The 23,246-nt window shown below is 35.8% G+C and overlaps 1 protein-coding gene and 2 long non-coding RNA genes across 6 annotated transcripts; 1 reads left to right on the top strand and 2 right to left on the bottom strand.

Annotated features, from left to right (window-relative positions):
- Window positions 1–2,603: 2,603 nt before the first annotated feature.
- Window positions 2,604–15,047, bottom strand: LOC145222419 (serine/threonine-protein kinase STK11-like). The gene is made up of 9 exons (XM_080088530.1): window positions 13,904–15,047; window positions 12,976–13,179; window positions 12,718–12,801; window positions 11,960–12,049; window positions 11,095–11,227; window positions 10,360–10,496; window positions 8,176–8,361; window positions 5,564–5,669; window positions 2,604–3,584 (listed from the first exon to the last, which is right to left on the bottom strand). Exons 1-9 carry the CDS (start codon window positions 14,032–14,034, stop codon window positions 3,300–3,302), a joined length of 1,356 nt encoding a protein of 451 aa, XP_079944656.1. The 5' UTR covers window positions 14,035–15,047; the 3' UTR covers window positions 2,604–3,299.
- Window positions 15,048–19,280: 4,233 nt separating this feature from the next.
- Window positions 19,281–20,744, top strand: LOC145222416 (uncharacterized). 3 transcript variants are annotated; one of them, XR_013859329.1, is made up of 4 exons: window positions 19,284–19,751; window positions 19,843–19,955; window positions 20,165–20,264; window positions 20,593–20,744. It is a non-coding gene; the product is annotated as an uncharacterized LOC145222416 (long non-coding RNA). The 3 variants fall into 3 exon arrangements; XR_013859328.1 differs by lacking the exon at window positions 19,843–19,955 and having other exon boundaries at window positions 19,281–19,751; XR_013859330.1 differs by lacking the exons at window positions 20,165–20,264; window positions 20,593–20,744 and adding an exon at window positions 20,119–20,146 and having other exon boundaries at window positions 19,281–19,751.
- Window positions 20,188–21,801, bottom strand: LOC145222417 (uncharacterized). 2 transcript variants are annotated; one of them, XR_013859331.1, is made up of 3 exons: window positions 21,255–21,801; window positions 20,545–20,920; window positions 20,188–20,252 (listed from the first exon to the last, which is right to left on the bottom strand). It is a non-coding gene; the product is annotated as an uncharacterized LOC145222417 (long non-coding RNA). The 2 variants fall into 2 exon arrangements; XR_013859332.1 differs by lacking the exon at window positions 21,255–21,801 and having other exon boundaries at window positions 20,545–20,674; window positions 20,751–20,816.
- Window positions 21,802–23,246: the final 1,445 nt, after the last annotated feature.

Genomic DNA, 23,246 nt, shown 5'->3' with positions numbered 1-23,246 from the left:
GCAAGTTGTCCGTCCAGGCCAGTGGTTCTTAAGCTGGGGTCCGCGGTCCTTTTGGGGTCCGTGAGACAATTTGGGGGGGGGACCACGAAATGGTTAAAGTAGTTTTATAATCTGATTTGGCGTCAGTTTGTGCCACTGGATAAGTTTAAATCAAAGTAGAGAATTGAGAATTGACTGTCTCAATTTGCTAACAATTGTAACAATTAATTGCCTTTATTGCATAATAACTAACAAACATGCAATTGTTCGCGCACAATCGTAATGTTTTTTGTCTTGTCTGTGATAGACGAGATGTCTTTGGATCATTAAGCGCAATTTTGCATAACTAGCTACCATCCTGCAATCAAAATTTGTTTTTCTGAAATACAAATTCAGGCTAGGACCGCGAGTCCTCATAATAATGGCAAAGGGACCGTTTTGAAAAAATAATCAAAAAGTTTGAGAACCACAGGTGCAGACTAATGGGAGACTTTCACGCCGTCCCAACTTATCTCGGTATGTAGCTGGATAGATCACTCACCTACCGCAAACACCTTCAAACGACGCGCAAAAAACTCACGCCACTGTCGAATATTGCGCTCCTGTGTGGGGCAGAAGTGCCCACGCCCATCTTATCGACAAGTGCCTTAATTACGCCATGCGCATCGTCACCGGTTGCCTGCGCCCCACACCAGTCGACTACTATCCAGACGGCTGATCTTCGTCGCAAAGGAGCCGCCTTACGTCTAGAACGCATTGCCCTAATGAAACAACACCTCCCCAATCACAAGATTATAGAGCCGGCCCACCTCAATCAAAGATTAACATCAGGGTGTCTCTTCTTACCGGCTGCTGTTGAGCTACTCGGCGACAACAACGGCTCAGATGCCACCGACTGGATGACCACCCAATGGAAAAAGAGATGGGGAAACACCAAGCACCCTATTTTATTTCTACTGCTCCGACCCATCGAACAAACCATCAGGGTTCCTTCTGTCTCTGCGGGCCTGAATCCGCTTGAACAGGCTGAGGACAGGGGTGGGTCGCTTTAGGTCGTCCATGTACAAGTAGGGTCTGGCTACTTCTGCCGTATGCGAGTGTGGCGTTGAGTAACAGACAGTCGACCACATAATATCACGGTGGTCGATGTACCGTCTACCAAGTGGAAAGAGCGGCTTGGATGACGAGACAGTGCGGTGGTTGCTCGACAACTGCCCGGACATTTGAACGGTGATAACAACGTCCAACAGAAGTCACTCGTCAGGAATTTTGCAGATTTGGTAACCTCATCGCACAACCGATTTTTTTAATTCAAAATTCGGGTCGTTTTGTTTTGTTGGTAAGTACTACTCGACGATTTCTTTCAGGCCTTGCGGCGGTGGCTTATTGCTGACGATATTTCACTTGTACACACATCAAAACTTTTTTTTAATTACACAATTGTTTCAGTTACCAGTCCTATTTGTTTCTCCTGGCAAAACCATCTGCACCCCCTAATGGAAAGGTGGTATATTTTCAGACAAATCAGTTGAAAGCATTCCAAACTTCAAAGGTTTTGTCCATATTCTTTATAAATCATTATGTGGTCATATATATACAAAAAGCAGTAACAAAAAACGGTAGAAAAAAGTCCCAAAGCTATCTTTAATAGCTTTAATCTCAATATTGCTACCCATGGCCAGTTTTAAAACAATAAAAACTTTTCCTAGAAACCCCTAACAGTATAGAACAGGGGTGGGGAACCTTTTTGTTTGTAAAGGCCACCAAACGCTTTATCGGCACTCGTTTAGGCCGCATAGACTAGTTTCCACGCGAAGGTGTTCAAACTTTTTGACGAATGGTCGTTTTGCTATTCCCTTGTAGATAGAGTAAATAAAATTCCTCACTACATTTCAACCATAACTACAACATTCAGGATTTATTTAACCTAGAAACTCGCTTGTTTACAATATTAATGATCTAAGATCAGCTTGTGACATCACAAACGAGTTTAAGACATCCCACTATTTGCAAACAATTGTTCTTCTGCATCATAAGTAAGATTGTAGAACTTTGGGCTCTTGGTAGACCTACGGAAATCCCTCTGTGTACCACTACAGGACCATTTGAACACCGCTGCCCCAGAACTAATCAAGTAGTAATGCGGAATAAAGGTCAAAAATACGTTTCTGTATATTTTTCAGTGCAGTCCGTAATATCAATCCCAACGACCGCTAATGACCTTTGACACGGTTTCACGTAATTTTTAGTGTTCAACTATAACATTTTGCCTAATTTATACATAACTCACGTATTATTTCTCTGGTTTATTTGTCCAAAAAAAGTTACGTCGTGACGAAAAAACGTTCTTACTGGGTTTTGCCATACCTACAAGTTGACCTTCAGTGACTTCTCGTCATGCATAGATCAAGCTGACAGTGACGGTTCATACACCATTTATTGTGGCTTTTCGTCTAGACTAGTCTATCTAGTTTATTGTTTGACCTTTAAGTTAGGCAACAACGTTTTGCCTGACATATAACAAAGTGAAGAACCGTTTATCGAGTTTAAATTACGTCTAAGGTGCAAAACCTTAGCCAAAACTTAAAATGCTTATGCTAACCTAATAAACCATATGGCATTACTTCGCTAAAACAGCTGATTTTAATTACGAAACGACTGCCTACTGACCATGCGTGAGCAAAGCAGAAACCTCCCTCGCTGCATTAAACCGCCGCAATCGTACACCAGTGATAATAAGCCATCGGTCTAAGTCAGGGGTGCACAACCTTTTTGCTAAGACGGCCGCATCGCAGATTCTTATTTCACCAACAATTACCTGCTTGTTTTTGTTTTTAAATTTATCATGTGAAAATAGGGCTTGTCCCACACATACATAAACCATTTAATGGCGTTCAAAAAGCCCGGATAATTTAAAACTTGATCCACAGATTGAGCTAAACAGAGTTATTTATGACGTCATAATCTATACTGTGACGCAAGAGGTGACTGTTTATTTGCATTGTTTGCACACAATAGGCGTATATAAAGTGTGATGCACAGGGTCACTAGGCTGGTAATATTCTTTACAGTCTTACAAAATCTATTTAATGCAGTTTGAAAGTCAAAATATTTAGCAAAAGAGGTTTTTACGTCACGGCCGCCAGTGCATATATTTTAATAAACATGTTCACGGCCGCACAAAATCGTCTACTCGGCCGCATGCGGCCGTACGTTGTGCACCCCTGGTCTAAGTAAAGAGTCACGTTATGTTGAAAAATATTTTAAACCTCGCAATATGTGTGCACAGATAAACAACAGTTAACTGCAAAAAAGCGTCATTAAGATACATCACAAACAGACTTGAATCGTGAAGATTTCCTTCCTTTTTTATCAAGTGGCAGTGTTAACCTTTCATTTGCAACAGATCTTGCACTGGACTGTTGCTTGGCTGGTGATACATTTTGTTTGTTTTCATGAAGTAATGAAGGCTGGTCGCCAGGTGGTGGGACATGCGCGCGCAGAGTTTTGACTTCAGAAACAGGGTAACTATCTTTCATGAAAACAAGTGTTGAAGGTGGTTTCTCTGCTTCACTGCCCAAATCATTGTTTCTTCCATGGAGCTCCTGTTCAATTTTAATACTGATTTAACTTTTTCTTTCAAACAACAGAAGCAAACTTTTAAACGAAAACCTCATAAAAAGCATGGAAAAACTGACAAATGCCAATAGAATCATTAACCCTTTAACTGCTGAATTCTTTTTTACAAAAAATAATGTTTAGACATGCTCTTGCTCTTTAGGGTTTTATGCAAAATCGATAGAAGATAGGCAAAAACTTTCTCTGAGAAAGTTGTTGGGTATAAAATTTCCTACAATTTAAAGATAAAAAATTTTTCGATGACGTCATCACTTGCGAAATGACGCCATTTCAATTGTATTTTTCCATAAAATTGCAGTTTATCGGTGTTTTTCGTTACAATTATTAGTGCCAAGTTGTTTTACAAACAATTCCTTACAAAACTTGATGTGTGTTTTTTCGATGACGTCATTAATTAGCTCATGACGTCATAATGATCAATTTTAGTTTCTTATTTTTCTGTAGGAAAGGATAATATTAATGTTTTTGAGCGTATGAAACTTGTTTTCAATAATAATTTTTGGCAATCTTGACAATTTACGGACTTATTTAAACGTTTACTAAATACCTGTACACACATAATTCATTTACAAGTGTTTGTACATGGGATGTTTATTATGTATCATTACACCACAACATGTGCAAGTTTGAAACACAGTTCACAGAAGTTAGCAGAAAAAACACAATTCTAAGCATTTCCAAGGTACTTTGCACTGATTCTTCTGTCATTTGACAATGTAAATGCAGTTGAGGGCCAGATATATTCAAAATATTGGTCAGCAACCACAAACTTCTTAAGTCAAAATGCTTCTACAACAGTTGTTTTCTTGATAAATAACTGCTGTCAACACGAATAGTAAAGCTAAACTGACTGATACAGCAGTATATTCAAGCAAACCAAGGCAAATTTACTGCCCAAAACACCCACTTTCAAGCCCAATGCAGCTGAACACACATCAAATTGTAAACAAAGATCGCCACAATGCCCCTACAGAGCCCTGAAACAAACTCCAAACAGCTGTGTGTTAATCAACCAAGCATAAAATAATAAAAAATGGCTGCAAAACATAAATTAGAAAAAAACATGTTTTTTCTGAATTTTAACTTTCTCCTTAGTGTAATTAATTATTTTCAAATACTAACATATCATTATTTTCGAATAAATTGAAGCTAATATGCATAAGCTTTCAAACACACCCCAGTTGTAAAAAATATCCGCACTAATACGATTTTTATCGCTGTTTAGAACCAGGCATGTGTCGGGGCGCATTTATGCGCCCGCCGCAGTTAAAGGGTTAATTTTACCAACACTCTTAAAAATGTGTTTCACATGTAGTGCTTATACAGAAAACTAATGCATTCATTATTATACAAGATAGTCTAATTTAAAAACAACACAGTGGACTGAAAGCACCACTTTTTTGCTTAGACAATGAACATAAATTCAATTCCTACATTTAGTTGGGTCATATTTTTGTGTCATTTCATAATGTAATTGGTTCACCAAGTAAAATCTGTAAACAGTTTTTTTAGGTTTTTGGAAACCTTAAAAAAACAGGGCACATCTTTAGTATGTGTGTCAATTTCCTTTTTTTCCGAAGTTTTTTTTAAACAATTACTCTCAGTAAATCCAAACAGTTTTACGGGCATTGAAAAATTCTCCAACATAAATTTAGTATTTAAAGGCTGAAAGAGTAAAAAATGGGTACAAACTTTAGCAAGAAATTTTTTTTAAATTTAACAGTGTAGGGAGATGTGGGTGCACTGCAGGGTCAACATTTGTGAAAATCAATATCAGTAAATTAAAAAAGTAAATTTAACAGAGCATTTTATCTGAACCAAATGTTTGATACAAATATACATTGCGCGAAAGAGAAAACAGGACAAAAACAATATGGATCTCCATTGTAGAAAGGGGCCAATTTTTACAACAGTGATACTTCATAAAACATCAGAACCTTTTTACCTCGAGAAATTGAATAACTGTCATTCCTCTGTGAGGGTCATTTGTTTCATTATTTCCTGGTATTTGGATAAAGTCTTGGAGTTCACAGTGTTTTCTGCAGTACCAACTACAAGGGAAAATAAGAAATGAGCACTTATACTTGTTTAGCTCATGGTAATATTTTGTGTTTACAAAAATATAAACCAAATCAAAACAGCCAAAAACTAGAATAGTGGTTTTCCTATATATTGCCAGTTTATATATGTTTATACTACATCATATTTAACGATGTATCACATATACCATTTACTATATTTATAGTGGATATATATTTGGCACCTACATTTCATTGGGTCCCTATCTTTTTCCTGGCACTTTATAACATAATTTTTCTGCAAGCATAATCTAATGGGTCCCCACACATGTGCATGTGCGATTTGGTAACAGTAAAAATAGGGCACAATCATTGGTAAACTGGAATAGTGGGTTCCTATATATTCCATTTTACAGAAAGTGCCATATTTACGCACCATTTATTATAATTGTAAGGGATATATGCAAAACTGTGTTGTTTGCATTTTGCATAATTTGCATAACTAACGTTTTTAAATGATCTACAAACATATCTTAATTGCACAGTGCAAAATGACTGCCTGATAGCACGTCCAGTTATGCGCAAGGCCGAGATATTCACTTTTCAGTGGGCAGGCTGGCGCTTTTCGCGCCCAATAGGGCTTTTTTTCAACATGGAGTTGTGCGTTGTTTTCACGAGGTGGAAAATGGATGAGTCCAACTATTTAAACTTTAACAAAGTTTCAACATTTTTTTCCTTAATAGCCCTTTGTTTGTTGATTTATGATTTTTAATCCGCATAGCATTCCCTGGCGCCGTTAAGTTTCTATATACCAACAATAAGATTGCTTAGCTGGGCTTTTTATGTCCAAAACCTGTTTTGAAAACAGTTTTATTAACGCTTTCAGTTTGAGAAGTCACATTACACAGGTGTAACAAATCGTGCTGCGTTGTCTCTCTGCGTTTCGAAACACGAATAAGTTGACCTACATTAACGTTTACAGCGCAATATAATTAACATCGTAACATGTTAATTCCAACCAGTGAAAAAATGGTCAAGTGAAGCATGAAGCAGAGGCATTTTTTCCATGCGCCACTATCATCAATCACTTCCATTGCGTCAGCTGTGCACTGAGCGAGCACAAATTTGACAAAAGACAGCATGTAAAAATATATTTGGGGCTGCAAGAGTAATTACTGAGCCGATTTCACTGAAATGTTTATCAGCCAACAAGGAGCACCCTATCCACAGCTGTATAAAATTTCAGCAGGTTAAGTCTTGTAGTTCTAACCTCATTAACATGTGAACAAACAAACAAATATTTGGGGGTAAAGGGGTGAAAATGGATATATACAACTTCAAGTTACAAAATACTTTAAAATACGCTGCAATGTACCAATCAAAAAAGTATGAAACTCCAGAATCATCTGCTTTAGCAAGTATAGCCATTTTAAAAATTTCACATTTTGAGGGGCTGTGGGTGAACCGAGGGATCAAATGGGGTCAAAATTCACCATCTTTAGACCAATATCTATAATGTGTGTAAATTTGAAAAAAGCATTCTTTCTTGACCAAAACGTGGGAACAAATCCGCATTAGACGGAAAAAAAGAAAAAAAAATATAGACAAAAACAATATGTGTCCCCTTCAGGGAAGGGGACCCATAACAAGCTCTGGTAAAGATTGAAAGGTCGTCTAGGCCAGCAACCATTTTTTGCCAATCAAATAGAGCAGTGGTGGCAACCCCTGACCCGTGTGCCAAGGTTGGCACTTTGATTTTTCATGGCCCATCAATAGATTTGCATGTTTATAGTAAAGTATCAATTTAAACTGTTACATTGCTTGTTTTCAATTGTATATCAATCAATTGTCTTGAAAGTCTCTATTTACTCGTGCTTTTATAATTTACTACACATAGTTTATAATTCTACATTTATACAAGAAAATTCAGTGTGAAAAACCACTAAATCTGTCGCTATATTTTATTTGTTTTATCAAAACAAATGCATTTCGCTATAAAAAGCATCATCAGTGTCTAAAAACAAAATAAAAAGCGGGATAAAAGCAAAAAATACAAAAAACACACACCCCCAGACCAACCGCAAAAAGTCTTTACTCTGTCTTACAGGACTGCAAATGCAGACCGGCAGGTATGGCGCTGATAAAAACCACGAAAAAAAGGGGCAAGGAAAAGTAAAAACTTTTTGCGGTTGGTCTGGGGGTGTGTGTTTTTTGTATTTTTTGCTTTTATCCCGCTTTTTATTTTGTTTTTAGACACTGATGATGCTTTTTATAGCGAAATGCATTTGTTTTGATAAAACAAATAAAATATAGCGACAGATTTAGTGGTTTTTCACACTGAGTTTTCTTGATCTGATTTTAATGACCCTGAATCGTCGCAGTCGTTTTACTTGAAAGGAGATTTCAATAATAAGAAAAGAATTTCTACATTTATACATTTTAATAAATACAAACTTTTTTAATTTTACATTAAAAAAACAGTAAGTCCATTACAAATTTTCAGTCAATCAATTTTTATTACTAAAGAGAATTATTTTACCTGTGGCATTTAATTTGATTTATTGATATTCTTTTGTTTGCATCATATAGCAACATTTGGTTTAAAAGATCTGCCAACTGCTCATCCAACTCTTTCGGAAGTTGAAATACACCCTTGCCAATGTTTTCAAATAACTTGTAAATGTTATCTCCTTCAAAAGGATATTTTCCAGTTGTGAAGTTAAATCTAAAAATGCAAAATAGTTTCATTTAGAAAAAACATGAGAGCATTGTATAACAGTTATGTGGTTTTAGAGACTGTTTCCTCAAAAAAATAGATTTCATCATTTATACACCCATTCAATTACTTCGTTTCCATGGCCACTTTATGTCCGTCTTATATGGCCGAGTGACCATATATGGAAGTGATGCAAATGACGCACGGCCAAATACATGGCCATAAGCGGTTTTCGTATGTCCTTCCCGCGGGGGTGGACATACGGCTTATGGCCGTCTTTACATGGCCATTCGCGCACGTTCAGGTGTTTTGTTACCAGTGCAAAAATGAAACGACTGTTAAGTTTAAGTTATCTACAAATGTTTTTCATCATAATGGGAACGAAATGGATTATATCAAGCAGCTTATTGAATTTTTGCCCCGTGGATTTGGGTTCTGAGCAATGGATTGAACTGTTGACTGGTTATGCATCATATTAGTTGAGAAATATTTAATTGCTAAGCTCTATCAAGAAAAGTTCACCAAGGCCTAAAGTGTTAAAAAAGATGCACTGGGGAGATGACCAAGGTAAATTTACAATCATCTTTTTCAATAATATTGCATTCCTGATGCAGCCAGGCCAGATTTTAATAATTGTTCTGTGTGCAGAAACTGCTAGCATTTTGTGCAAGAGGAAATTACAAGAAACTTCAAAACCTTTGGCCTCTGTTTCAACAACTAATCTTTTCCAACTATAAACACATCAGGCTCTTACAAGAGAAGCACATTCATCTTTAGATGTTTTGGAAGCCCAAATACAAGAGAATGATAAGACCTACTTAAATCAAGTCAAGCTCTGCTAAGTTTGCTTTATGGAACAAAACATACTTTATGAGGATGTTGTATGTAAACATTTTTTACTTTCATATAAATGTGACCAACATAACTGGTACACAATGGATAATTTAATAAACTACAAAACCAACAAATATTAAGATGCATCGCTAAATTTGAAACAGTAAACAATTACCCTCACTAAGTATTATGTACATATACATTTGTATGATTCATTTTATTTTCTGGCATACAATATGTAGTAAAGCATGACAAACATCACTAAACCTGTTGAATTTTATTGAATATTTTGCTTCTCATCAGTTTTATTTGTATTTTGTGCAAATACACAAGCAAGGTGTGTACATAAGAGATGTAGTTTAATGACATATCAAATGAAGCTGTGAACAGGTAAACCCTCCTCTCTCTGAGGCATGTGTGAAGTGGGACAAGTGAATTAATTTTCATGGATTGTAAAGAACACCACATGCAATAAATAAGCTTCACCAAGGTTCTCATCTGTTTGCCTCTTAAGCTGTAAGCACCAAGTATGGTTAAGAACACAGTGTGTATAAAATTAAAACAAACACTTGTCAATTTGATTACCTTTTTAACATCCAACACTTTCCCTGTTTCCTTTTGTTAATACATCTTATTTTATAAAGTACTTCCACACACTGTTGGCAGCGAGTTCCAGCTGCTAATATATTATGCAATACCAATATTTTGATATAGTTACAACTGACAAAAAATGTTTCTAAACTTTGGTGAACTGACCATTTTTGCACATAAAATGGAAACCAAGAACTTGAAACCGGCAATCTTTCCCGCTACTCGTCACACTTGAACAAACTTGCGGACATGGAAACGCATGCGCTTTTGGGCCATTCGCGTTTGTCCGACTATGCGAAATGGCCATGTTTTATGTCCATCTTCAAAATGGCCATGGAAACGAAGTAAATGTTCAATTTTACTCATTTTCAAAAGAAAATCTTTATTTGCAATTTTTTTGACTTAAGTCCCATATGGCAAGGCCAAATCGCTCAGTGTGTAAAAAATTTTGAAATAAAAGACAGGGTTATTTCAAAATGAGTAACAGTTTTCAAAAACTTTTTTATGACATGACTGTTCATGCACAAACTCGTTTTTTTCTGCCAAGCGTGGTGCAGTTTGCTATTGGGGTAATTCACTTACAATGTGACTCCTGCTGACCAAATGTCCACTTTAAATCCAGAAAAAGATTCATCTCCATTTGCGATTTCAGGTGGTTGAAAAGCTGGAGATCCTTGTGATGTAAAGCAAATGTCATCATTTGTAAACAAATCCAATTCCTAAAATATCTTCAAATAATTACTTAGTGACATACTGGGGGCATCTTAACACCATATATGTTTAATCATTAGTTTTCAATCGGCGGCATGTGTGGTACAAACAAGCTTTCCAGGTGGTCTGTAAGTAGCTTTCTGAAATTCTTCTGTGTCTAATTTATTTTAGGCATAAAATTCCCTAAAGGTTTCTTCCCCTTCCTAACTTGTGGGTTTTAACTGATCAGCTTTTATGACATCACTATTGCTGTATAAAGTGTCTATCACTCTGATAAGTCACATAACTGTCTGGAAGGCAATCAAGCAAGTCTAGTTTACTCATCAACAAGGTTTCCGAGTTGTATCCTTAACCAGCTGAACTACCCTGGAATTGGGCAAAGCTTGCATTTTGGATATTATTTTGCATATACCGTGTTGTTGGTTTCTTGGAGAACTATTTAAATTTGATTTTGGTGATATGCAGTGATGCAAAATTTGTCCGGTGTTACGGGATAAGTTAAAGAACTAAGTGTATCTGTGACCAGTTTTAGGTTGCTACTTTAGCCAGTCATTTAAACATTGTATGTGTAAAGCAAAAGTGATATGTCAAGGTTAAATATTTTACCTCAGCCACACCAAGGTCAGTTATCTTCAATGTACCACCCGAGGTCAACAATAAGTTGCTTGGCTTAATATCTTTATGGACCACCCGTTGGCAGTGCAAATATTCAAGGCCATCTGCTAACTGCACAAAATATCTAAAAAATATATACATGTTTTAATCAACAAATGTCTCATCATAAATCGAGACATCATTAAATTGCATAACTAAGTTACTTTTTTAGACAGAATTGTTGGCAACAATTAACATATTTCCTAAATAGTAATAGCAAATGCATTCACCAGCATTGTGATGTTTAAATTAGTGAAATATGCCTCATTTAATATACCATAACCAATTTCAGTTTGACATTTTTAAAATGATACAAAACTAAGAATCAACTCTGGTGAATGTTTTTGATTTATGATTTTCATTTTTAACAGCTGTCATGATAAACAAATACTTGTTACATTGCATCAATTTTAGTGATGGGACGATACCAGATTTTGAAGCGAGTACCAATACCGAGTACGAGTATAATGTGTATATAGTTTCGATACCGATTACTTAAATACAGTGTTGTACTTGGTTGTATATCAGTAGTTAATTTAAGCGCGCACACACACACACATGCAGAAGCATGTAGAAAACTGTGATTTCCACATGATAGCGATTAAAAATTTACGTAACCTGGCAGAACTTTTTCTGACTAGTGCTGACCGAAGTATTGTTATAGTGTTAACCGACCTTCAGTATCGAAATCTGAGGCAAAATATTTCGATACCAAGTACGAGTATCGATACCACTGAAATCATTCGATACCATGGATACAGAGTACCGAGTACCGGGTACTCGTCCCATCACTAATTAATTTGCACAGTAAACTCACCTGTGAGCTTGCCAATCAGGAAATTTCTTGTCAATACTGCTGTCTAGCATTTCTTGCAAATTTGCAACACAAAATTCAAGAACCATGTATGTGTACAGAAAAATTGTTGTTGTTAAGGTCACAGTAAACATGAACAAAAAAAGGAAAAAACACAGTGCATAAACAGCAGTCATTTTTCAATCTTATTTGAAATATTTAATGATTTATATTAAAGAATTGTTAAAGATTTATAACAATAAAGATTATAGCAAAAAAATTGTGACCACTTTGTTTTGTGAAATAGGCAAATCAATCATACAGACAAAATCAGTTAATCGAGACAATCTTGCGAATTGTCGCATAACATGTGTTAAGAAAACAATTGCAGCTAAGTGGATGAATTCCAATATATAATTTAATGAACCGGAATAGTGATTTGTATGTGGAAGTTTCATGCTTTTTTCTTAAATGTTGAGTGAGAAGTCTAACTTTCTTACTCTTTAAATCATCGTAAACAACAGACTTTTCATCATTTTTCTTTCACTGAAACTTACCTTAATGTTACACCTTATCATCTCCTTTAAGACTACCATGGCTACTAATGAGACAGATAGACTAGATCAAATGAAAATGTGCAATGCTGGTACAACAAAAAGGTGGTGTTGCTATTAAGACAGGGGACCCAAAATTACCACAAGAACTCCAAATTACACTTAAACCATATTTTATTAACAATTCTAGGAACTATCTTTTTACAATTGCAATTGAATAAAGGATATAGTTTTTGCTTTTCTGTGTTGTACATGACATCGACAAGTTCTATGATGTTTTCATTTCCAAGTTTTCTCAACAAGCGGATCTCTCTGCGAAAAGATACAGGTTACAAAAATATCCTGCTTTTGAGATCAATTCGTTGCAGAAACTCCAAAATTCATGTTCATTAAAAAAAATATTTAAAAATATTTTCTAACTAACAGCCTATTTTACATTAGATTGTGTGAGTGCAACACAAATGCACACACATTCTTTTTACTTACTTGTCAACGTTAATTTCACCATTTGGTATTCTTTTGAGCTTCCTCTTTTTCATAATCTTTACAGCTCGCCGGCAAAGAGATGAAGTATCCAAAACTTCTTTTACTTTTCCATAAGAACCTTCCCCAAGCACATCACCAAACAAATATTTTCCATAAATCTTTGCCTGCTTTGGTGTATGAAATATAAGGTCTGAAGAATCCACACTAAACACATAATAATAGGGTCAATACATTCATTATATAATTACATATGCTGTCACTGTAACAAAATAAAACAGGTACATCATTTCAAAGATTACCATTCACTATGACCCAGGGAGACCCAAACATGAGCCACATCCTAATACCAGTTGGCAAGCGATGTGCTAACAGGCCACACAGAATCTAAATAACATAAGCTAGAAACAAAGACACTACTATCACTCCTCCGTGGGAGCACCTTATTATAGCAAAACAACATAATGCTATGATTAGCAGTGTATTTTGCCAATTATGTCTTGCTCAAACTAATAAAGTTTTCTGCCTCCTGTTTCTATTTCTTTTAAAATGGCATTTTTTTACTATGTTGCTTCCAGTTGGTCCCACATTGTCATAGCTGGTTGTTTCTGCAAGGCTACAAGCACAAACAGATTTTTGCAAAGCTACAGTTTATGGATTACTACTTTAACATAAAACATAATTGCGTTTACGTTATTTATTGTCAACTGCTAATTACATGTACTGCTGTGTTTTATAAGGTGGAATCATTGACCTCAAGGGCTATGTATTTTAAAAGGAGGCACCGTTGAATAAATTAAGTGGATGACTGACCACTGACCAACATGAATAACAAACACTGATAAAAAACAGGTTTCATTGAAAGGGACCCATATGTAATCAAAGATGTCTGTACTTTTCTACAAACATCCATAGCTAAAAACAACCATACCGTGAAAACAAACAAGGTATATTAGCAGGAGTTATACATGATTCCTGAACATCAGGTCTGTATTCATCTTCTGAATCTCCAAGAGCAAATTCTGCTCTGCTAGCCTTGTTATTTGCTTCTTGTTCATCCATGTAATGTTGAGTGGTTACATTGGCATAAGGTACAACAGAAAATGCTAAGTGTCATCAATAATACACAACATGTATAGTTTGCAGCTTATCAAATCCTAAAATGGAACAGTATGATACATTTGAAAAACAGAAATGCAACTGCAGCATAAATTTACAGTGTCACTATTATACTTTCTAAATCATTGGTTGCCAAGCCAGTAGGGAAAGGAATGTCTCCAAACAGACTCAGCTACTGGTATAATACAAAACCTTTATACAAGTTATACAAAAGGTCGTTTTTAGGTATACAACAGCATTGCTAATGTTTCGACCACCAGTACAATAAGCATCATCATTTGCAGTTTTGCACATGACAGGTGTAACAAAGCAAAGTGGGTATACTTTTATGCTATGATAAAACAGTAAAATCAAACAAAAACAAGCTCCAGTGACAGGTTTGTCAACGACAGACTAAAATGGACCAAGTAACCGCCAGAACGGTAAAAACTCAGCCAAACTTTAAGTTTATGCTTAAACCGCCTGTTTAGCGCCCCCACCTATCAGTCTGAACTGTTAGCAAACAGCCAAACGCAAATTGCAAACAGCCAAACACCAGGGCTACCACTTAAGTTTGAATGAAACAAACGAGTTAGGCCTAAAAAATATCTAGAATCATCTACATCAGTGCTCTTCAACCTTTTTAGTGACATGGAACCCTTAAGGTATTTTGTCAAACTTTGCGGAACCCCTATAAAACTAGAAGGGTGGCTTAGCACATATTGCCCTTGCACATACACTATGATCTATTTTAAAACGTAAATATATTTCCTATGCTTATTTTGTATTGGGTCCCATATTAGCCATCGTCTTTTATAATCTTGGTTGTTTCTGCAGGCAAAAACTCATTGGTCCCCACACATGCAAAGTTGAACATAATGCAATTCAATAGATAACAATGAGTAAGTTTGGTATTGTGATAAGACAAACACAGTGACTGGTACTGTGCATATCTAAATATGCTATATGGAGTAAAAACTATTTAAATTAAAAAACTCATTTTAGGAGGCTAGTAGGTAACTAATTGAGGTTCAACACACACAAATTTAAAAGTAGGAAACCACAATGACTCAATCAATACTACTGCAAAATTTCAGTCCAATCTGCCAACGTTTAAAATTTCAACCACTAGAGGTGTTTTGAGCAACAACCGTTAATGTTTCTGACGTCAAAGGGCTGTTAACAATCCCCAAACTGCAATGGCCCAATAACGATAATTGGCATACTTTACAAGCTATCCAAATTTTAGCCAATTCTGACATTTTTTACAAACTCACCCCTTTTAGGGGGCTAGCGGGGTAAATACTAGGGTTATCCGGACAACAAAGTGGGATGCACATCTACATAACTATATCTACCATCTGTATAAGTTTCAGCCACATCCATCAAGCATTTGATAGAAAAACGAGTCGGACAAACTTCGGGGGAAAATACCCATTTTAGGGGGCTAGCGGGGTAAATACTGGGGTTATCAACAAAAACAAAGTGGAATGCACATCTACATAACTACATCTACCATCTGTATAAGTTTCAGCCACATCCATCAAGCATTTGATGGCAAAACAAGTCAGACAAACTTCGGGGGGAAAAAACATTTTAGGGGGCTAGCGGGGTAAATACTGGGGTTATCAACAAAAACAAAGTGGGATGCACATCTACATAACTACATCTACCATCTGTGTAAATTTCAGCCGAATCCATCAAACATTTGATAGAAAAACAAGTCGGACAAACTTCAGGGGAAAATACCTATTTTAGGGGGCTAGCGGGGTAAATACTGGGGTTATCAACAAAAACAAAGTGGGATGCACATCTACATAACTACGTCTACCATCTGTGTAAATTTCAGCCAAATTCATCAAACATTTGATGGAAAAACGAGTCGGACAAACTTCGGGGAAAAAATACCCATTTTAGGGGGCTAGCGGGGTAAATACTGGGGTTATCAACAAAAAGAAAGTGGGATGCACATCTACATAACTACATCTACCATCTGTGTAAATTTCATCCAAATCCATCAAGGATTTGATGGAAAAACGAGTCGGACAAACTTTGGGTAGAAGAAAAAAAAGAAAACATTTTGAGTAAAATCAATATGTGTCCCCTTCAGGCAAGGGGACCCATAATAATTTTAATGAATGTAATACAAGTAGGCTACATCAAAGAAAAAAGATGCATAAACATCCAAAGCACATCACAAAGGTTGACTTGATTATTTGGATCGGTCGTTTCTACATTAATCTTGCAACTTAGCTAGAGTGTAACAAGGTTGTATTTATTACGTCACAATTGACCAATGGTGTAACAAAGGTTAACAATATTGCACAGGCGAGCATTGCTGTTCGAAACAATGATACTATGAATCATTCGTGTTCGAATTGCTACTCCCCGTGCAACCCTTAAAGTTCACGGAACCCCTGAAAGGGTTGTACGGAACCCTAGGGTTCCGCGGAACCCCGGTTGAAGAGCTCTGATCTAGATTGAAAAATGAAACATCCAAAAATATATTTAAACATAAAATAGTCCAATTGTATGTAATATATTAGCCAAACAACAACACATATAAACATTTTTAATATAAATCACTCTATATTAGATGTTTTTTCTGTTACAGTCAAAACATACGTTAAGGTTTATGTGCTAATCTGGAAACGTTTGTAGGCTTGTCTGTTACTATGGTCTACAAACGTTTGAAAAAAAAACTATCTAGATTTTATAGCCATCATCTAGATCAGTGGTTCTTAACCGGGGTTCGAACGAACCCCAGGGGTTCGACGAAGGTCTTTTTGAAGTACAATACAAATAATACTCGTTTTTGTCAAACTTTAGGGTCTATAGTCGCTAAAAACGGCAATTTGTATTTGCTCAATTTCAAAACACTGGAAGGTGAAACTTAGGCAGGGGTGTTTTAAACTGCTCTAAACAGTTTTTGTGGTACTAAAAAGAATATTATCAGCCTAATAACCATGTGTGTCAGACTTTTTGTACGCCTATTATGTGCCAACAATGCGAACAAAACAGGTACCACAAGCATCACAATATAGATTATGACATCATAAACACTTAAGACTGATCTCCTCGCTGTGCAGCTCAATCTATGCACCGAGCTAGAAATTAATCTGGGCTTTTTGGGCGCTATGAGATGGTAAATACATGATATAAACCAAGTATTTTAAAACAAAAATAAGCAGGTAAATGGCGGCCGTTGGTGAAACACGATGCGGCCAGCCTAGCAAAATGGTTGTGCACCCCTGCACTAAGGTTTTATTTTCTTTTTTTGACGTTACAAAGAGCATTGTTCCCGTTGTTCGTAAGCAGAAAGCAACGAAATTTTGTTGGCAAAAACTTATTACTTCATCTTTTTCATGTTTGTGTACAGATGCTAAAAATACAATGCTTCATTTTGGTAAAAACTAAAAATTGCCGGAATTAAAGCTATCATGAAACAAGTTGCTTGTATTATGAAGTCAGAATGTAACAAAATGACAAACAGTAACTGTTTCCACTATGTTTGAACAAAAACTAATTATGACCCACCAAACAAAATGGGTTAAAAATCTAGGATGTAACTTTGGGGTTCGACCAAAGGCTGAAGAATATCGTAGGGGTTCGGCCGTTATAAAAAGGTTAAACTTAAGAACCACTGATCTAGATCCCAAATTTTAGATCCAGGCTTAACCAAAACTACCTAGATCTAGCTAAAAAATATCTAGAGCAGGGCTGCCAATGAGAATTTCAACAAAACCCAAGACTCACAGCAAAATAACCCAAGAATTTAAATGAAAACCCAAGAATGCAAAATGTGGTTAGAAATGCAACTAATTAGAAAATTTACGCGTTTCATTGACAAATATTTGACAATTTACAGTCCGGAAATGCAACTTTACAAACTTTTGGTAGGAAATGGTCAATGCAAGCAAAGGGAATATTATGTTCAATAAAATATGCAGCAATCGCCAGTTCACTCTTGGCTGTTTGATGATCATCATCTGTTTTCTTTTTCATAAAATTAGTAATGTCTACAGTATATTTAAAAGCTTTAAAACTTCTGTGATGGTTCGCAGTTTCTATGTTTAACGGACATTGATCTATTTGCATTTTTGAGTATAACGATTGCTTTCACTGTATACTTATCTAGAAAGAATTAAGGTCTAGAATAGAGAGAAAATAAAAGAGATGATAAAATGGCCCAAACAGTGCAGCTACCCGAAAAACTTTTCTCGTTAAAATAGTTCTTACATATATCTATTTCATCAATAAGACTCAAAACCCAAGAATTGCTATAATTTTCAAAATAAAACCCAAGAACCCAAGACGTCAAGTAAAAACCCAAGATCTTGGGGCAAAACCCAAGCTTTGGCAGCCCTGATCTAGAGTGGCACTGGCAGCCCTGCCAGCCAAACACCAACCAAGACAGACGGATTGCACATTTAGCTCTCGTCAAGCGTGACGCTCGCCGCATTTAATCGCCCTCGCATGTTGAGGTGTTAAAAAATAATGTAAGCCGCCCTCGATTGTACATTGTACGACTACGATACCATTGTTGTTTAGTATAGGGTTGGGACATTACTAATTTACGGAAAACGGAAATGACGGAAACGAAAAAAACGACATACTAATTTACGGAAAACGGAAAAGTCGGGATTGACGGAAATAATTCAAATCTAATTCACGGAAATAGGAAGTAATTTCCAAATGACGGAAATCGACAGAAAACAATCTCTAAGTATTTCGGTAGAGCTACATCCAAAAATGCTCACGGTTAGGGCTATTAGGGTCGGGGTAAGGTGTGAGCGTTCAAAAACGAATAAAACTAGCAATAGGACCTAATTTCTGATGCAAATTTTCTGAAAACTTATGTGCTATATAGCATAAATTTTGCATTACAAATTAAGTTCTATTGCAAGTTTTATTGAATTTTGAGTGCTAATACCTTACCCCTACCCTAATAGCCCTAACCGTGAGCATTTTAGATATATATATATATATTTTTTTTTTCACGGGGTTCGAACCCAGGACTCTCCCGGGGACGAATCCCGATCAGTGTTTTTTATGCCTGTATATGGGTCAGGCGCGCCGGACCATTCGGCCAAGTTCCTGCCCAGCATTTTAGAGATACATCGTTTTGAATGGCTAAAATGCTCTTTGCGCCACCGTTTAAAAAATAGCTAAATAGGGGTTTGTCGTGAGGTGTGTACTGTGCATAGATACTACATACACAAGATGGCAAGCGCATTGATATTGAGTTGGCACGTAGCGCCGCTAGTGGTAGCGGTACAGTTTAGCGTTGTCTGTTCCTCCTGGCTACTGAGTAGATTGATTTAGATCGGTCGCAACTGTTTTAATTCGGCTATAAAATGTCAACCACTTCATCTGCCGCTTTTGTGAATCTTAATTTGTTTGAAACTAACCTTTATGAAGCATCAAAGACGTGTTTTATATCTTATATAAGTAATACTTAGAGAAAGTAATCACCCAGAATGAACTGATTTTAATCTTAGTCAAGAATTACAGCTCCACACTTGGAAAAAAAATACTTTTGCTGCTGTTTCCTGTAATACTTAGTCAAGTTTTAGTTAGTGTTTGAACAGCAAGGGAAAAACGTTTTACATTTCATGACAGATCAGCAATACATGCAAGACACAACAAAACTGGATATTATCATATTACTGGACCTGCTGGTAATTTTTGTTTTATATTTATTTTTTTACCACAAGATCTAATCTAAGGAAAGTAATCTTTGTATTGGAATACTAAGTAAATTCATTTCAGAGTTTGAAGACACAGCAACTCAGAGTAAGGATCAGTTTTAAAACAAGGTGGAAATTGACAAAAAACGGGAACACACCGACAGTGCAATTTTTGTGAAAATTACAGCTTACAAAGTATGCATAGTTTTTTGGCATTCCCTTTAAACACACAAAATTATCCTTATTATTGCTAAACAAATTTAGTAAAATTAGATTTTTAGTCATTTTTGCTTCTCGCTTCTGCATGTTAACCTATGTGTGACAAAAACAGTAATATGCTATTTTGTTTATTACACAGAATGAGAAATGGAAGTAAACAATAAAAAGCTCTTTATATCAAACAGGATTTGGCCAGCATACAGAAGCAGCAAAACTTTCTGGGATCCCAGTGCAACTTGTATGATACCATCTCCAGCATCTGTCACATCCACACTGCAAAAAGTGGTACACACTTACTATAATTTTTAAAAATAAGCACATTGGTTACATGTATATCCAGTACCTGACCCCAAGAAACTAATAATAATAATGTCTGGTTACTGACAGTTTTCAATATATTGATGATCATTACATTGTACTTATAACACCTCCAAGTAGTGGTGATGATGGCAGTAATGTAGTTTTTTAACCTTACATATATATGTGTGAAAATACGCTCAAGTTTATCTTACAGATGTCAAGTTGTTAGCAATTATTAATGGCAATGACATGCCTTTAAAAATACCTTGATTATTTAGAATGTTTTGTAAAAGCATCTTCTTGCTATTTGCAGGCTCCACGAAATACTTGGAAAGTACATTTCCATTGGCTTGCTAGAATCCAACTTTGTGGCTTTAATTCAAACATTCAGCAATCTGAAACAACATAATTAATGACAGCATTGAACTTCGGGGCACCTGCAATACACTTTGTTTTGTGTAAATATCTTACCTCTTAATTCCACAATATCAAGGGGAAGACTTCATCAAATGGTTCATCAAGTCATGGAAATTTAGCTCTTTATTTTGTTGGAAAGTTCCAGGGTTGACAAATGACACACTTCTTATAGATTGTTAATAACTTTTTTGCAGATTATCATTAGGGTGATTATTTTTTGATTTCTTTAAAAAAAAATCAAAATTTGTCAAAATTTTTAGAAAAGGTCAAAAATTGTCAAAATTGTTTACATAGTCAATTGAAAAACATACAGTCTAATTAGCAATATATACATTAAACAATCTTGTCCCATAAAAACCCAATCTATGTGCAACCCATGTTTTTCTTAAGTAAATCTGTGTATGGCACATTATGTGTAACATTACTTTATTAAAGTGCAGCATAGGTTTAACAATAGGCAACATAGGTTACCGTTAAACAATGTGCAACCTACAAGTTTAACAATATGACAAAATCGCTAAATCTGTCGGCAAACAACAAATTGACATAATTTCTTACATTGGTGGAAGAATTTTGAGAAAACTTTATCACCAAACCAATATTCAACTGAAAGATTTGTTTTAAATCCAATTTATATAACCATATTTTTCCATTAGTACACGTTGAAGGCAATTCATTAAGACACTGAGCAGTGGCAAGCTTCCTGCAAAATATCAGGAGAGAAATCATGGTGGTTTATGGTCAGCTTGTTGCAGCCTTGTCAAACTTTTACAAGAAACACAGCAATTTTTAAACAGATGTTTTTCTAAAAATAGTAATTTAAACAGATAGGTAATTTATACAATAATTTTACATTGGGACTTTTTAGTTGATGCATTTTAATTGCAAAAACAACAACAATTTTAATCAGCACAAGATTATGCTAAACACAAAAATTTACATCTTCTTATCAGAAAAAAAGCAATTCTTGACAAAATAAAGAATGCTGCAAAACAACATGTAGAAAATATATTTGTCAGTTATTTTACAACTGAATGCACACAATTTAATAAGTTAAAAACTGATAATTTACGCAAAACGTCGTGAAAGAAATCTCTAATCCTCTCGCAAATGGAAATCTGTTTTAGGAATATAGACTTTTTATTTACTGCAATGAAGAATTTGAAACAGTTTTAGTTGGTTATTACCGCGCTATAGTTGTTGTCACTGTATTATACTACATTACACGATACAATAAGCATAAAATTTGACTGAAACAAACTTTATTTAACTAAAGCTACACTAAGCTGTCTGCAAAATCTCGACAAGTGTACCGCTACCACTAGCGGCGCATAGTGACAACTCAATATCTAATTGGTTCACAGAGAAACATAGAACTTTGCCTTATATCTTGGGTATGTAGTATCTATGTACTGTGTATACTGTAGTGGCTCTACGGGAATACATAGCGAATGATCTCTGTCGATGTCCGTCATAAGAAATGTATAGAGAATGCTCTCTGTCGATTTCCGCCAATTGGAAATTATTTCCTATTTCCGTAAATTAGATTTGAATTATTTCCGTAATTTTCGTCTTTTCCGTATTCCGTAAATTAGCATGTGGTTTCTTTCGTTTCCGTCATTTCCGTTTTCCGTAAATTAGTAATGTCCTAGGGTTGCCATATTTGATGATACACAATCCCTGACAAAATATATCTCAGTTGCGTTAACCCAGTGGTTCTCAAACTTTTTCGTTATTTTCTCTAAACGGTCTCTTTGCCATTATTTCGAGGGCTTGCGGTCCTTAAGCCTGAATGTGTTTTTCAGAAAAAGGAAAATTGATTGCAGGATTTTAGCTAGTTATGTAAAATTCTGCATAACAATGATCCAAATCTGACATTACAGACAAGACAAAAACATTACCATTGTGCGCGAACAAATGCATTTTTTGCCAATGGAGATGGTCGATTCTCAATTTCACTTTGATTTAAACTTATTTAGTTGCACAAACTGACGCTAAATTAGAATATAGAACTACTTCCAGCTTTTTGCGGTCCCCGCAAAATTGCCTCACGGAGCCCTAAAGGATCGCGTACCCCAGTTTGAAAACCGTTGGTTTAGCCGTTTGTTGGTTTAGCCTTTACTTCTAATGCGGAATAAATTTATAATATTCGGAAGTCATAGCGATACGAGAAAACGTTAGATACGATACTCTGATCCTTGTTAATTAACTTTCTGCGTAGGCTTCTGTTTAGTTAAGTTTATTAGGCTATAAGCTTACTACTCTCACTATCCTTGAAACAATAAGCACATATTACAGGGTCGCCAACCTTTGCAACTCTAAAAACTATACGGATCAATTTCAAATTGTCACAGAAAAAAAAACACTGGGAGCCTCCCTTTTAAATTTGAAATAAAATGCCGCTGTAAAAACGTTTTTATATCTCACGACATTCGACTTTTGGTTGTTAGTTAACTCCTTGCATATTAGGTACACAGATAAAGCAAATGAAACTTCCCACGTTCCCACGTAGCATCGAACGCTGTGTTTTCTTGAGACGCGGATTTTTAT

Source organism: Phallusia mammillata, chromosome 4 (assembly GCF_965637545.1).
Source record: "Phallusia mammillata chromosome 4, kaPhaMamm4.hap1.1, whole genome shotgun sequence".
NCBI lineage: Eukaryota > Metazoa > Chordata > Ascidiacea > Phlebobranchia > Ascidiidae > Phallusia > Phallusia mammillata.
The sequence above is the reverse complement of the archived record's forward strand: the minus strand, read 5'-3'. Positions and strand labels throughout refer to the sequence as shown.

What these genes read in the sequence shown, in the direction of transcription:
- LOC145222419 (XM_080088530.1), bottom strand. Translation starts at nt 14,034, where the DNA reads ATGGATGAACAAGAAGCAAATAACAAGGCTAGCAGAGCAGAATTTGCT. An exon ending in ATACCTTGTTTGTTTTCACG is followed by an intron (nt 13,180 to 13,903) that starts GTATGGTTGTTT and finishes TTATGTGTTTAG; the next exon opens with TGTGGATTCTTCAGACCTTA. An exon ending in CTGACCTTGGTGTGGCTGAG is followed by an intron (nt 10,497 to 11,094) that starts GTAAAATATTTA and finishes AAGATATTTTAG; the next exon opens with GAATTGGATTTGTTTACAAA.